Source organism: Haliotis rubra, unplaced genomic scaffold (genome assembly GCF_003918875.1).
Source record: "Haliotis rubra isolate DU_JTF1 unplaced genomic scaffold, ASM391887v1 Scf1075, whole genome shotgun sequence".
Classification (NCBI taxonomy): domain Eukaryota; kingdom Metazoa; phylum Mollusca; class Gastropoda; order Lepetellida; family Haliotidae; genus Haliotis; species Haliotis rubra.
Genome location: NW_025764976.1, coordinates 282,185 through 294,184, shown reverse-complemented (window position 1 = coordinate 294,184; position 12,000 = coordinate 282,185). Strand labels below are relative to the sequence as shown.

General features: G+C 40.2%; 1 protein-coding gene across 3 annotated transcripts in view; it reads right to left on the bottom strand.

Annotated features, from left to right (window-relative positions):
• Positions 1-961: 961 nt before the first annotated feature.
• The window catches only part of LOC124280225 (arrestin domain-containing protein 3-like), a 33,323-nt gene continuing 22,284 nt past the window's right edge, over positions 962-12,000 (bottom strand). Inside the window, exons 1-8 of one of the 3 annotated variants that reach the window (XM_046716145.1) lie at positions 10,395-10,505; positions 8,731-9,029; positions 7,205-7,345; positions 5,582-5,753; positions 3,480-3,585; positions 2,652-2,797; positions 1,455-1,708; positions 962-1,418 (exon numbers count right to left, since the gene is read on the bottom strand). In XM_046716145.1, the coding sequence (XP_046572101.1) occupies positions 1,254-1,418; positions 1,455-1,708; positions 2,652-2,797; positions 3,480-3,585; positions 5,582-5,753; positions 7,205-7,345; positions 8,731-8,928 (1,182 nt within the window). In that variant the 5' untranslated portion in view covers positions 8,929-9,029; positions 10,395-10,505 and the 3' untranslated portion in view covers positions 962-1,253. Of the gene's footprint in view, positions 1,709-2,651; positions 2,798-3,479; positions 3,586-5,581; positions 5,754-7,204; positions 7,346-8,730; positions 9,030-10,394; positions 10,509-12,000 lie in introns of those variants that run through there. The other 2 variants (XM_046716131.1, XM_046716139.1) reach the window with 2 other exon arrangements.

The following is a 12,000-nucleotide window of genomic DNA, read 5'->3' as shown; positions in this document are numbered from 1 at the left end:
CTAACTATAAATAAAAGAATTGACAAGACAAATTACATACATCAACCCCAAACCAACGGACTCGTCACGGAAAAAAGAATTCGTGAATTTAACATAAGCAGGTTTATGGGAAGGCTATTCTACAATAGAAAATATGTTTGTTCTATATACATCAAAAGAAACAGTTACCAAGGTGGTAGATTACATCTTACATTTACAGCGTTTTGGAAAGCATTTGTTTCGGTCGATATAAAACGAATATTATTAATAATATTCATTTTTCTGATCATACTTTCGACGCACTTCGACCAATATATTAACATGCACAAAAAGCAAACTTAAATATGCTTATGACGACTACTGCAGGGCTCTGTTCTTTGCTCGCTGCTTTTTTTGCTGTACATAAACTATATCAGTCACTGTGATATAGAACTTCTGGTTGTGTTAGATGTATGTTATTGTAATATAACGTGTACTAGATATGTCTTGACACTTGAATATATATCATAAAGAATGGAAGTTGGATGTTAACATAAACAAACTTCGACCTGTTCTTTGATATATTTGACAGTGATATTAGTCCTATTTTTTTGTACGGATCAGAACTATGGGGAACACATAATTTCGAAATTTAAGAATGAATGTCAACCTGTGAATCACTGATGTATATTCCAGAGCATCTGTATCTGCTGTTTAAGGATGGGGCCTGAATCTTAATTGTATTCAAAGTTTGCTAAGGATCACCACTTTAAAAGGTAATACACCAAACTCGCATTTGTTGAGATAGCAAACCAACAGTGTTCAATGGACAAAACTATGTCAGCATTTGAAGCAAAATAAAAAAAGAATCAGCAGGTTTTGCGTCTAATTCGGTATTCCTTAACCTCATTTGCATGCCGCTGTTTGCAATCATTCTTTTTTTTCTTCCATTTTTGACATTTGACTGAGTATAGGTCACCTGTATGAACTCTATAATTACATTATATAATTACAAATAACTGGCTCCCACAAAATGCCTACACTGTTATCAAATGAAGTAGGCATGCCACACACTCACGTTGTCGGTCACCTGTGCGAGTAGAATATGCGATTTCTGGCCTTACAAAGCGCCACAATCTTTGGTTCAAAATTCAGTTTTGCGTCATTAAATCTAGAGGAAACCTCCAGTGTACTTCATATCACAGTTTACAAGGAACAGTTAACGCTTTAAGGTCCGAAGACCAGAAATGAAATAATTTTAGCTCTCAGGCATATTAATTACCAGTTGCTTATTCCTAGCATTCTCTTGTATCATTGTTTCCACGACCCGGGGCCTCGTTCTGAGCAAGAGCTATGCCACTATCTGTATTTTGCAACCGTATGTCTGTGGCTGAACTTTGAGATGCAGTTATTTTTTTCTTCATTTCCCCTTCATGTTCCCCTTCAGCCTCAGCCTCTGCCTCCGCTTCGGCCTCAGGTTCTGCTTCTACATCTACCTCTGCCTCTGGTTCTGCCTCAGCATCAGCCTCAGCCTCAGCCTCAGGTTCTGTCTCAATGTCAGCATCCTTTTGAGTAGAGTCATTGCCACTATCGCTATTTCCCAAATGAGTTTCGACGGCGGGACTGTCAGATCGCTCGTTCGAATGTATGAATGTCTTTTGGAAGAGGGACAAATCCTCTGATTGAAAGATAATGCCTTCTTTAATGTCTAATATTTCAAGTAGTTTATCATGGCACTCTTTATTGGGACCTGAAACGAATTCAAATGTTTTACTTCTGTGAGATTACAGACCGTCACGAAAAGAAATAAAAACAAATACACATAAAAGGTTTGTCATTCACTGACGACATAGTGTCAACATTTATAGTCCAATTTTTGGACAGGTGGTTCAGATTCTTACCATTTTATAATCCAACTAAAATAGAGTGGTTATGTGTTCAACTAATTTTTCATGTTCGAAACTTAAATCATTGTTTGAAGTGTTTATCCTCATATTGTCCATATAACTACAGAAATGGTTCAAAATTGGTCTTCAGCAACCCATGCTCGAGGCGACTAACGGGATTGGGTTGATGGATTGTCAGGCTCGCAGACTTAATTAATGCATGTCATCTTATCTCAACTGCGTTAATCCAGTTTGTATCACGGCCTCGACTAACGGGATCGAGTGGTCAGACTCGCTGACTTGGTTGACACATGTCATCGTTCCCAATTGCGTAGATCGATGCTGTTGCTGTTAATCGCTGAATTGTCTGGTCCAGACTCGATTATTTACAGACCGCCGCCATATAGCTGTAATATTGCTGAGGGTGGTGTTAAACATCAAACAGACAAAAATCATATACCAGTAAAAATGCTGGCTGCCATTCTGGTATTCAACAAATAGGAATTCTTTGTATCCCAAAGCCAAACACTGTACCGGATGGTGGAGTCCAATAAATCACAGATTGCTAAAGGTATTTCAGGAATGGATTGGTTTGTAATATTTACCCCCTCACTCACTCACTGAATATGGTGTCAGCAGCTGTTAATATCAATGTGTATATGTGGTTATGTATGCCGGTATAATTGTAAGTGCCAGTCCACCAAAACACGTGTTTTGTATGGTAACACCATTCTATAATTCCCAGCTTCCTATGTTACTATCATCACGTATCAGGATACCCGAGTATTAATCACGATATGTATTTACCAACTTTTCCTTCGCTTTTAAACTGGTACAATAGGTCCATGGTCTCCCACTGTGACAGGCCGATGCTGTACTTGTCTTCCACCCATTTGCCTCGTAGTGTTGTGAACTTGTAGGTAGCTGCAAGATTCACCCCTGTCTTCCATATCCTATAACTGTAAATTTGTAGCGAAAAAAACCAAAAAACAATACTTCCGAAATATGAGCTGTAAGTATGTGGCGTATTAGTTAGTTAGTTAACGGCGCTCTAATCAAAATGGCAGCGGTCTGTAAATTATCGAGACTTGACCAGACAATCTAGTGATCAACAGCATGAGCATCGATCTACGCAATTGGGATACGATGACATGTGTCAACCAAGTCAGCGACTGTGACCACCTGATCCCGTTAGTCGAGGCCGTGATAGAAATGGTTTTACGCTAGGTCATTGCTGCAAATACAATAACAGGACCAGTTAACCCATCAATCATTTGACCACCCCACCGCTGCCGTAGACAGACCACCAGGAAACATGAAGTCACTTTACATTATATTGAATTATGTTTCAACATAAAAACAAAATATATGAGGATTTATGCATAGAAGAAAACTTTTCAAATATCTTTATAGTTTTTTACTTGGTGACAGCAATATCCTTCATTTCAGAAAACAATTCCACTTTTCACAATATCTTAATAGTGTAATGTTAATGGAACATTTTCTTTGTGGCAAGAAGAAAATTGAAAACAAACAGGAAAATAACAATAGATAACAGTTAGTAAATTAAAATGATGGACATTTCTACATGATGGACGTGTCGTCAGTTAAAACATGACGTATAAGAGAACACACCTGAGTTTTCGTATCGTTGTCTTATACAGATTGAAAACCTTGGCCAACTCAGCCTTTGAAGGTGAAGTCTTCATACACGACGAGGACAACGAAAATATGCGGTTCGCTGAAATAGGAATCACATGGGTGTTTAATTTAAATGTCAAAATGTCTTTCCCCAAACTTAAAGGAAACTTTAGTTATATATTTGTTAAATAAACTTGAACGTTGATACTAGGTATGATGGCTACATTACATGTCTAAACAGGCTGATCGTTGTTCTGTGAACACAAAAACACTTGCCAGATTTGAGATAATGTCACGTGGCACAACTTTTAACTGTTATTGATCTAAAATAGTAATGAAAGTAACCAAAGCTTGGATATGATATAAGTAAATGAGACCGACATACCAATACACAGGCGTTATTTGGAGGATCAAAACCGACTCCGAGGTTTTATTTGAAAAAGTAAGCCCGCAGTAAAGGGAAGTTGAGAAGGGCCGAAAGGTCAGACCCAATTTCCCGAAGCCAAATGCTTACTTTTTCAAACAAAACCGATGAGGTGGTTTTGATCCAGCTTATGAACCGAACGAAGATATACCTTAGATATAATTTTAATATTTGGTATTTACTGTTAAATCAACTGGGATGCGACTGGCAGCCGATACGTTGCCTTGCACGCGCAATACGCTACCCGTTTTGTGAGGAACACATGGTTCATACTGAAAAACAATCTCATTCTTCACAGCCTTCGTAGCCGAGCGGGGAAAAGCTAGTAAGCGAAGGGTTGCAGGCTCCAAACCAGGCATCGGCACAATAGATTGGAAGTTTTCTATTGTGTGATATTTTACGATCGTATTCAAAGCTTGTAGAAGTAAATAATTCAAAGTCAAAGTCAAATACAATATAATGACGTCACTGGAAGTTTCTAATTTAGATACAAACCTTAATTAGTAAGGAATAAGGAAGCGCGCTTACCAAGGATGTCAAATAGGGCACTTTTACTGGATAGATTGTGCATTCTTTGGTGTCTAAACAGGAGGGCTCTGAGGTAGCCTAGTAGTGAAACTGTGTGAAGCTGTCACGTGCCTTGATATTGCTGGAATGTTGCTAAATGCGGCATAAATCCATATTCATTTATCTTAATATACTCTTCAAAAATGTAGGGGATCTGAATTTTCAATTTGGATAGGAGGCATAAGCGTTAATAAACCTTTTTTTTAAAAAAGACATCTTATGAATGCGTCACCATTCCTCTTTAATACCCTCCCTGAACACAGCGCATGGGATGCACGTGCACAACGCAGTAGCCCCATATACGTGCATGGGGTGTCATTCTTATGTTGACGGGTTTCACGAAGGGCGATAAATCACTGCAGACCATTAATTTTCACCATCATCTTGCATCACACAATTGTTAGTGTTTGATTCTAGCCGGTGTTTTTTTTTTTTTTTTTTTTGTTATTGTTTTTGTTTGTTTGCTGTTGTCGTTTGTGGGGGGGGGTGGGGTGGGGGAATGGGGTCTTTATTTTGTTTACGTCACACCAATCATCGTTATAGAATGATAACTGTACAAAGATCTATGGTCATAAATACTAAGGAAGTGCAGATGGTCATACACTCTCAAAACAATCATTATTATCATATCAACATTGATTGACTCCGATATATCTCCCAATTTTTTCAACCGCAAATTAGAAATGAAGTTCTCCTACTTTTTTAAGAGTATAGTTTGTGATACCTTTATTGATATGTTATACCATGTCATGCTTTTCAAGTATCTACACTTCAGCGAAGAAAGAACGTTCCAGCAAGATAACCAGAACTATGTTTTAAAATCGATATCAGTCTGTCTCCAGGCAAACTGGGGTTTATGGGTTGCCCATTATCTTCATTAATATTTTTGTTTAGTTTGGATGTATACAATTTGAAATCACAAGTCAGTTTTCTATTCAGTGATGTTAGCTGACCGCTAACATTACAAACATGTATTTAGATCTGTTGAATATATTATTGGTTTCAGTGCTCACATCTTCCTCGAGGTATATATTCGTTCATTGTTCTGTTAACTAGCATGCTATTGCTGCTATTTCATCTGGAGAATGATATCCTAAAGTCACACCTTCTCTGAACTTTTCGGACATCACTGCCACAACGGCGTCACATGTTTTCATCAACTTTAGATCAGCGACCCCTGGTGTCTTGTTGAACCAATCAGTTGCCACCTCGACAGATGGGAACTTCAAAATGGCAACTGACGTTCGTGCTGGCCACATGTCAGGGTCGTGTATGGCCTATAAGCAGAAAATGGGTACCCGGTGGGATAAGTCATGTGACTATTAACCTTCTAGCGCCTCCCTGGCAGCTTGAGTTATCGCGGGTAATAACAATAATCAGATTACGATTTCAGCGTCCAGCGAGCAACTAGACACATGTATGCTAGGCGATATATAAATCAAGTATGTTTTACAGATTAAAAATGATATGCAGCAGAGAGTGTTCGGGGGATCCTGGCAGTCAGGCATTAGCTCAGGGTCCTTGCCCCCTCTACACGCAGCCCAGACAGCGAAAAGGACTTCTCTCAGGAAGTGTTGCCTTGTCAACCCACCAAGAACTTTCCGGAGCAGCCTTCTACATCACCTAGAGTGTCAGAAGGGCTGTGCTCCCGTTGGAGAACCCGGGTACCCTCCTGATCTGTGCCAAGAGATAAGGAGGTGCCAAACCAAGGGCACCGAGAACAATGGGGAGTCTGAGTGTACTTGGGATGCAAGCGAGACATTTCAAAGGCGAGGTCCGCATATTTAGCATGCTTTTCCTGAATCTTGCCAATCACGTTGCTGTCAGAAGGACAGAAAATTCAATAATATAAATAAATGCATCGGCTTTACCAACATTCTTCTGAGCGCTGTATATGGGCCTGTTCAGCGTCGTATCATGGATGGATGGTAGTAGAAGCAACGAGCCATGCCATCATGTCGTTTAATATATTCCGTTTGTGACAAACATGTATTTTGCCGTTATTAGTCTTTTAGATAATAGTCACACAATTACCCAATGTGTTTCTTTGTTTTTTGTTGTGTAACGCCGCACTCTGCAATATTCCAGCTATATTGCGGCGAGCTGTTAAAAAACGAGTCTTGGCCAGACAATCCAGTGATCACCAACATTGATCTACGCAATTGGGATACGATGTCAACAAAGTCAGCGAGCCTGATAAGATGATCCCGTTAGTCGCCCCTTACGACAACTGGGCTGCTGAAAACCAGTTCTAACCCGCACCAGGTGATTAATCAATTTGACAATTTCACCTTAAATCATTAAATAGTATGTTTCATTTTGAAACACCAAGCTTTTTTACCCATCGGATCCAGGATATGTATACCGGATAATAATTTTCATTTGAGATCTGCCCCTTACTTGTCGTGCAACATTAATTGTGTTTCATTTGAAAACATATACGAACCTTATATACTGTAAGGCATAACAACAGACTTACGGACCACTGACAATTTGGTTAAAATTATGTCCTACTTTTTTACCTTCACTATTTTGACTTTGCCATATGTTCCCGACATTTTCAGGCGAACACCTGCATGTGTCTGTGACGGTTCCACCGATGGGGTAGATAAAATCACGTTTTCGCGAACAACAGTCGACTTACTTTTGACTGAGATTTCATTTGGACATGATAAGGGGTTTTGTTGCTTTTACTTAAAATTATAAAGAAAGACGGCTTTTAAGTCACCTGTTGTGCAAATGCAATGATTTCTCCCTCACTCGCTGCTAGGCTCTTCTGTTGTCTCCAAATAAGATCTCTGAACTCTGTGACGTGGCCGTCTGGGAAGCGAATCAGTAGTAAGCCATACGGCTTGTCGACCTTCTCTGCCTGGAAATTGAAGGACATATACAATGTGAGTGACAATGGCTGTAAAGATTGTAAAATTCTACACAAAGTACTTGATATTCGATTCAGTTTAAGTCCAGTCAACCTCCATTCAAGCAGTGCATCTTCGTAAGCACCATCCATAAGACGTTGATGAAGTTGGAATGTATCTATACCTTCCTTGTCCTTGTCATTTGGTTATACAACGAAAGACACAAATGAATACCTTGTTTTCATCGTTATATGACAGTAATATTGCCGACGCTATGTAAACTTTTACCTCACTCACGATAGAAACCAATACAAGGACAGTTATGTGTAGGATATAACATGACCCGCAAGCATTATTGAAAAGAGGGCTTACTTTTCAATAATGCCCACGGGTCATGTTATATCCAACTTATAAACCGACCGAAGATATACTTTAGATATAATTTCAGTATTTGGTATTTACTGTTGAAATCAACTGGGATGAGACTGGCAGCCGACGCCTCGCAATGCACGTGCTCCGCACGTGATACCCGTGCCCTGCACGTGCGCTGCCCGCACTACCCGTCTTGCGAGGAACACACGGTTCATACCGACAAACAATCTAATTCTTCACAGCGATCCTTCGTAGCCTAGTGGATAAAACCGCCAAGTTAGTGAGCGAAGTGTTGGGGGTTCGAAACCGGGTGTCGGCTGTACATGTTGAAAATTGTCAATAATGTCATATTTTAGATCGCATTCAGTGATGGCAAAACAAGGTCGTATCAATCTAAAAAAACAAGTAATAATTCGAAGTCAAGGGTTATTCCTCAGTAAATCCCCGGGCAGAAGGACTTTATTAAGATAATTGTCCGGGGCACATAGACGTTATTAAGATTATTGACCGGGACAGAGGGACATTATTTAGATAATTGACCGAGGAAGCCCGATTGTATCAGATTTGAGGGATATTACGAGAAAAAGTGTCCCCTAAAAGCAATAGAGTGACGTCACTGTCGGTTTATAAGCAAAGGTTGAAACTGATGACCAGGGCCTTCATTTCCGAAGCTCTCTTAGCGCTAAGATAGTCGTAAGTTAATGTTAATGTATGGCACTTACGACAGTCTTAGCGCTAGGAGAGCTTCGAAAATCTAGGCCCAGTGTACCGTTGAACAAAGCAATCTTAGCGATCGTAACTTCCACAGCACAACATAGACTTACCACTGGCGTAGCGCTAAGGTTGTTTTTGTACAATGGCACCCTGATATATGCTGGTACAGAATAATACTGATTTCTAGATTTGTTGACATGTTGATCCAGTCAATGCAAAACATGTGTTTTAATGACTAAACAATTCATGGCGAGTGCACTGTTTGAAAATACATTTTCTATAACACTATTATTTCATGAGTCTTACTTACGGTGGGAGCTGGATTGTCCATCCTCAGCACATCGTCATAGGACGGAGGCATCAGAGGAGCAGAAGGATTGAGTGGGGCCTTAGCTGCAGTCTTTGCCTGTGCCTTTGCGGCGGTATTAGCAGCAGCGCGTGGTTGTGCAGCCGCAGTTGCGGCCGGTCGAGGAGGTGAGAAGGTGTAATTGACGACAAAGGGACACATTGGTGTGTAGAGAAAGCTGACAAAATTCCCATCTGATTCTTCAAAAATGTCGACTCCGCGGTCGCATTTGGTGTAGCGTAAAGCCGTGGAAGCAGCAGCCTCTGAAATGAATCCACAATATGAAATATGTAATCTGGGTTGATGGAACGTCATATAATCTACAATTTTATACAGAATGCCTGATACCTCCAGATGCCTTGATAAAATAAACCCGTGGAAGCATCAGCCACTGAAATGAATCCACAATAAGAAACGTCCGGGTGTAATCTGAGTCAATGACACGTCATATAAACTACAATTTTAAACAGAAAACCTGATACCTCCAGATGCCTTGACAAGCAAAATAGCATGAATTCTAAATCACATCACCTGAGCTGGTCTTCAGTAAATCTATGCTTGCCTTAGGGAGGAGACTAACGGGATCGGGCGCTCAGATTCGATAATTTGGTTCATACATGTCATCGTTTTCCATTCGTGTAAATCCGTGAAGGTCCGGGTTAGAATATTGATCTTTAGTAACTCATGCTTGTCGTAAGATGCGACTAACGGGATCGAGTGGTCAGGCTCGCTGACTTGGTTGACACAATGCCATGTCATCGGTTCCCAATTGCGCAGGTCGATGCTCATGCTGTTGATCACTGGATTGTCTGGTCCAGACGCGATTATTCACAGACATATTGCTATAATATTGCTGAGTGCGGCGTAAAATTAAACTCACTCACTCCCATTCGTGTACAGGAACGTTCACAGTGACAATCACTCGATTGTCTTGTCGAGACTCATTTTACAAGCCACTGTCATGAAGTTGTAATGTTGATATATGTGGTGGTAAACTATGAACAAACAAACCGCATTTGAGCTATTTCATTATCTTATTTGGCAAATATTTACAAGAATGCGTTTTTGTAACCCTGACTAGATCCTTCTTTCAAAATAACATCTCTTGTGGTCATGGTCTTGGCCAGAAATCCGTTATTTCCTCTTTATCAAGCTCTAGAAATGATGTAATTTTGATTCAAATTGATTAATTCTCTAGTTACAATGGTATCACGGGTCGGCGATGCCAGGAATGACCTTGACCGTCAGATTTAATCAAACTGATGACAATGCATTAATTTTGTTCCAGATTAAACAGACTATTCTGAAGTTAACGTTGCGATTAGTATTGTGACCTCCAAAGACACTGACCTGAGGTCATCCAAATGTTTATGAGCTTCCAATCCAGCCTACAGAACATGGGTGCTAACAAAAGTGGCAAATTTCTGATATATGTAGAAATAATTGTGCCGTTCCAACTATGTATATATTAGCATCAAACAATGATGATACCAGGTGTTGCCAACATTGTGGCCCTCAGAGCAAATAACTGCTCTTATTCTGCTGACAAAGCAGTTCATTTGAAAAGAGTCCATTATTAAACATGCTTGCATACACGTTAAATAATCTTCACAGTCAGTCAGACTTACGAGTGGCACCGCCAGCTGCAGCCCACTCGCTGGGGTGTGGCCGTATGGTATGGTGCCGATAGTGACGGGCATGGTGGTCTCAAGGTTTAATCCGAAAGGCACCTCAACCAGTACCTGGTGAAGGGAGAAGCAATCTGTTTTCTTGGCTTCGCAACCTCTCCGGAGTGAGTGAGTAAATATTGCTTTACAGCAATTCGCAAAAATGATTGAGTGAATACTATTTATGCTAGGAAGCGCAGCAAGTGCTGACAGTGTATTTTATTAACATATTCCAGCTAACACACAACGTTTTCGCAACGTTGTGGGAAGGTTGTAGATTGGTAACGTCATGATACAACGTTGTTACAACGTTAGTGTTACGTCATTATATAACGTTATGCCACAACGTAATAACAATGTTGCAAATTGACGAATAAACATTGAAGTGAATTTCTGTGTTGTAGGTGTGTGTGTGTGTGTGTGTGTGTGTGTTGAAGCCCAAGTCCGCCATTTTCTTTCTTGACGTTACATAGGTGTGACCTTTGTGTGACCTAATCGATTGTTGAACCCCACCCTCCTTTTCCAGCCCAGGTGTGTGTGTGTGACCTTCCGGTTCACCTTAGTGGTATTATTTTATGAGTTTGCCGACTCGAGTGCTCACACAGCAAACATTAGACTAATGCTTAGTCTCTGAATATATATAATTTTGATAGTAACAAACAAGCCCGTTTAAATTGAAAAGTAGCCCTAAGGACACCAGAGATTCAGAACCTGAGGAAATCTAGACTTGCTTTATTTGTGAATCGCATTTGCCGGAATTTGCCTTATGTTAAACCTATGGGAGCTCAGCCGGCGGTGTCAACTTTGATCTTTCTTTCCTTTCTTTGATGTAGCTTATCTCGTTGACTTAAGATAGCGCTCGCCGGCGCTCGCCGGAAAAGGCAAACAAACCCCTCCTTCGGGAGTCCCATACTGGTGTGACTGTGACCGTCAGGTTGACTTTATTTCACAATGAGCTGACAGTGGTACTTTCCCAGAGGTATATTGAGATATAAGGCAATATAAGGCCCCTTGAGGACTGATGGTCACTGAATATCTCAAGTAGTTTGATTGTACAGTGATGAAATGATTACTGAATAAGAAAACAAACCTACATGTGTTCTCCTGTAAAACTTTCCAATACTGTTACTCAAAATTTTAAAACTTTACTCTCAAATTGCAAACAAAAAAACCCATCTTATGTCCATGTTTATGACACTTATTTGACATCATGTGACATAGGTTACTCACATGCCGTTAGCCGCTCTTATTCCACAGACAGTACAATGAAATACTGGTGTAAGCTTCTTGTGACTGTATTGTGTGGGGTATGAAGAGGTTATGACCTCCTGGTATTAAGAATTGTATTGTAGCTTAAATGTATTCAGTGACATAGGGAGGATTATTTATCAGTTGTAAAACAAAGATTTGTACAACGAACAGTTGTCTAATCCTCCAGCAATGCATTAAGTGAGTGAGTGAGTTTAGTTTTATCTTGCACTCAGTAATATTCCAGCCATATGGTCTATAAATAATCGAGTCTGGACCAGACAATCCAGTGATCAACAGCATGAGCATCGATCTACCC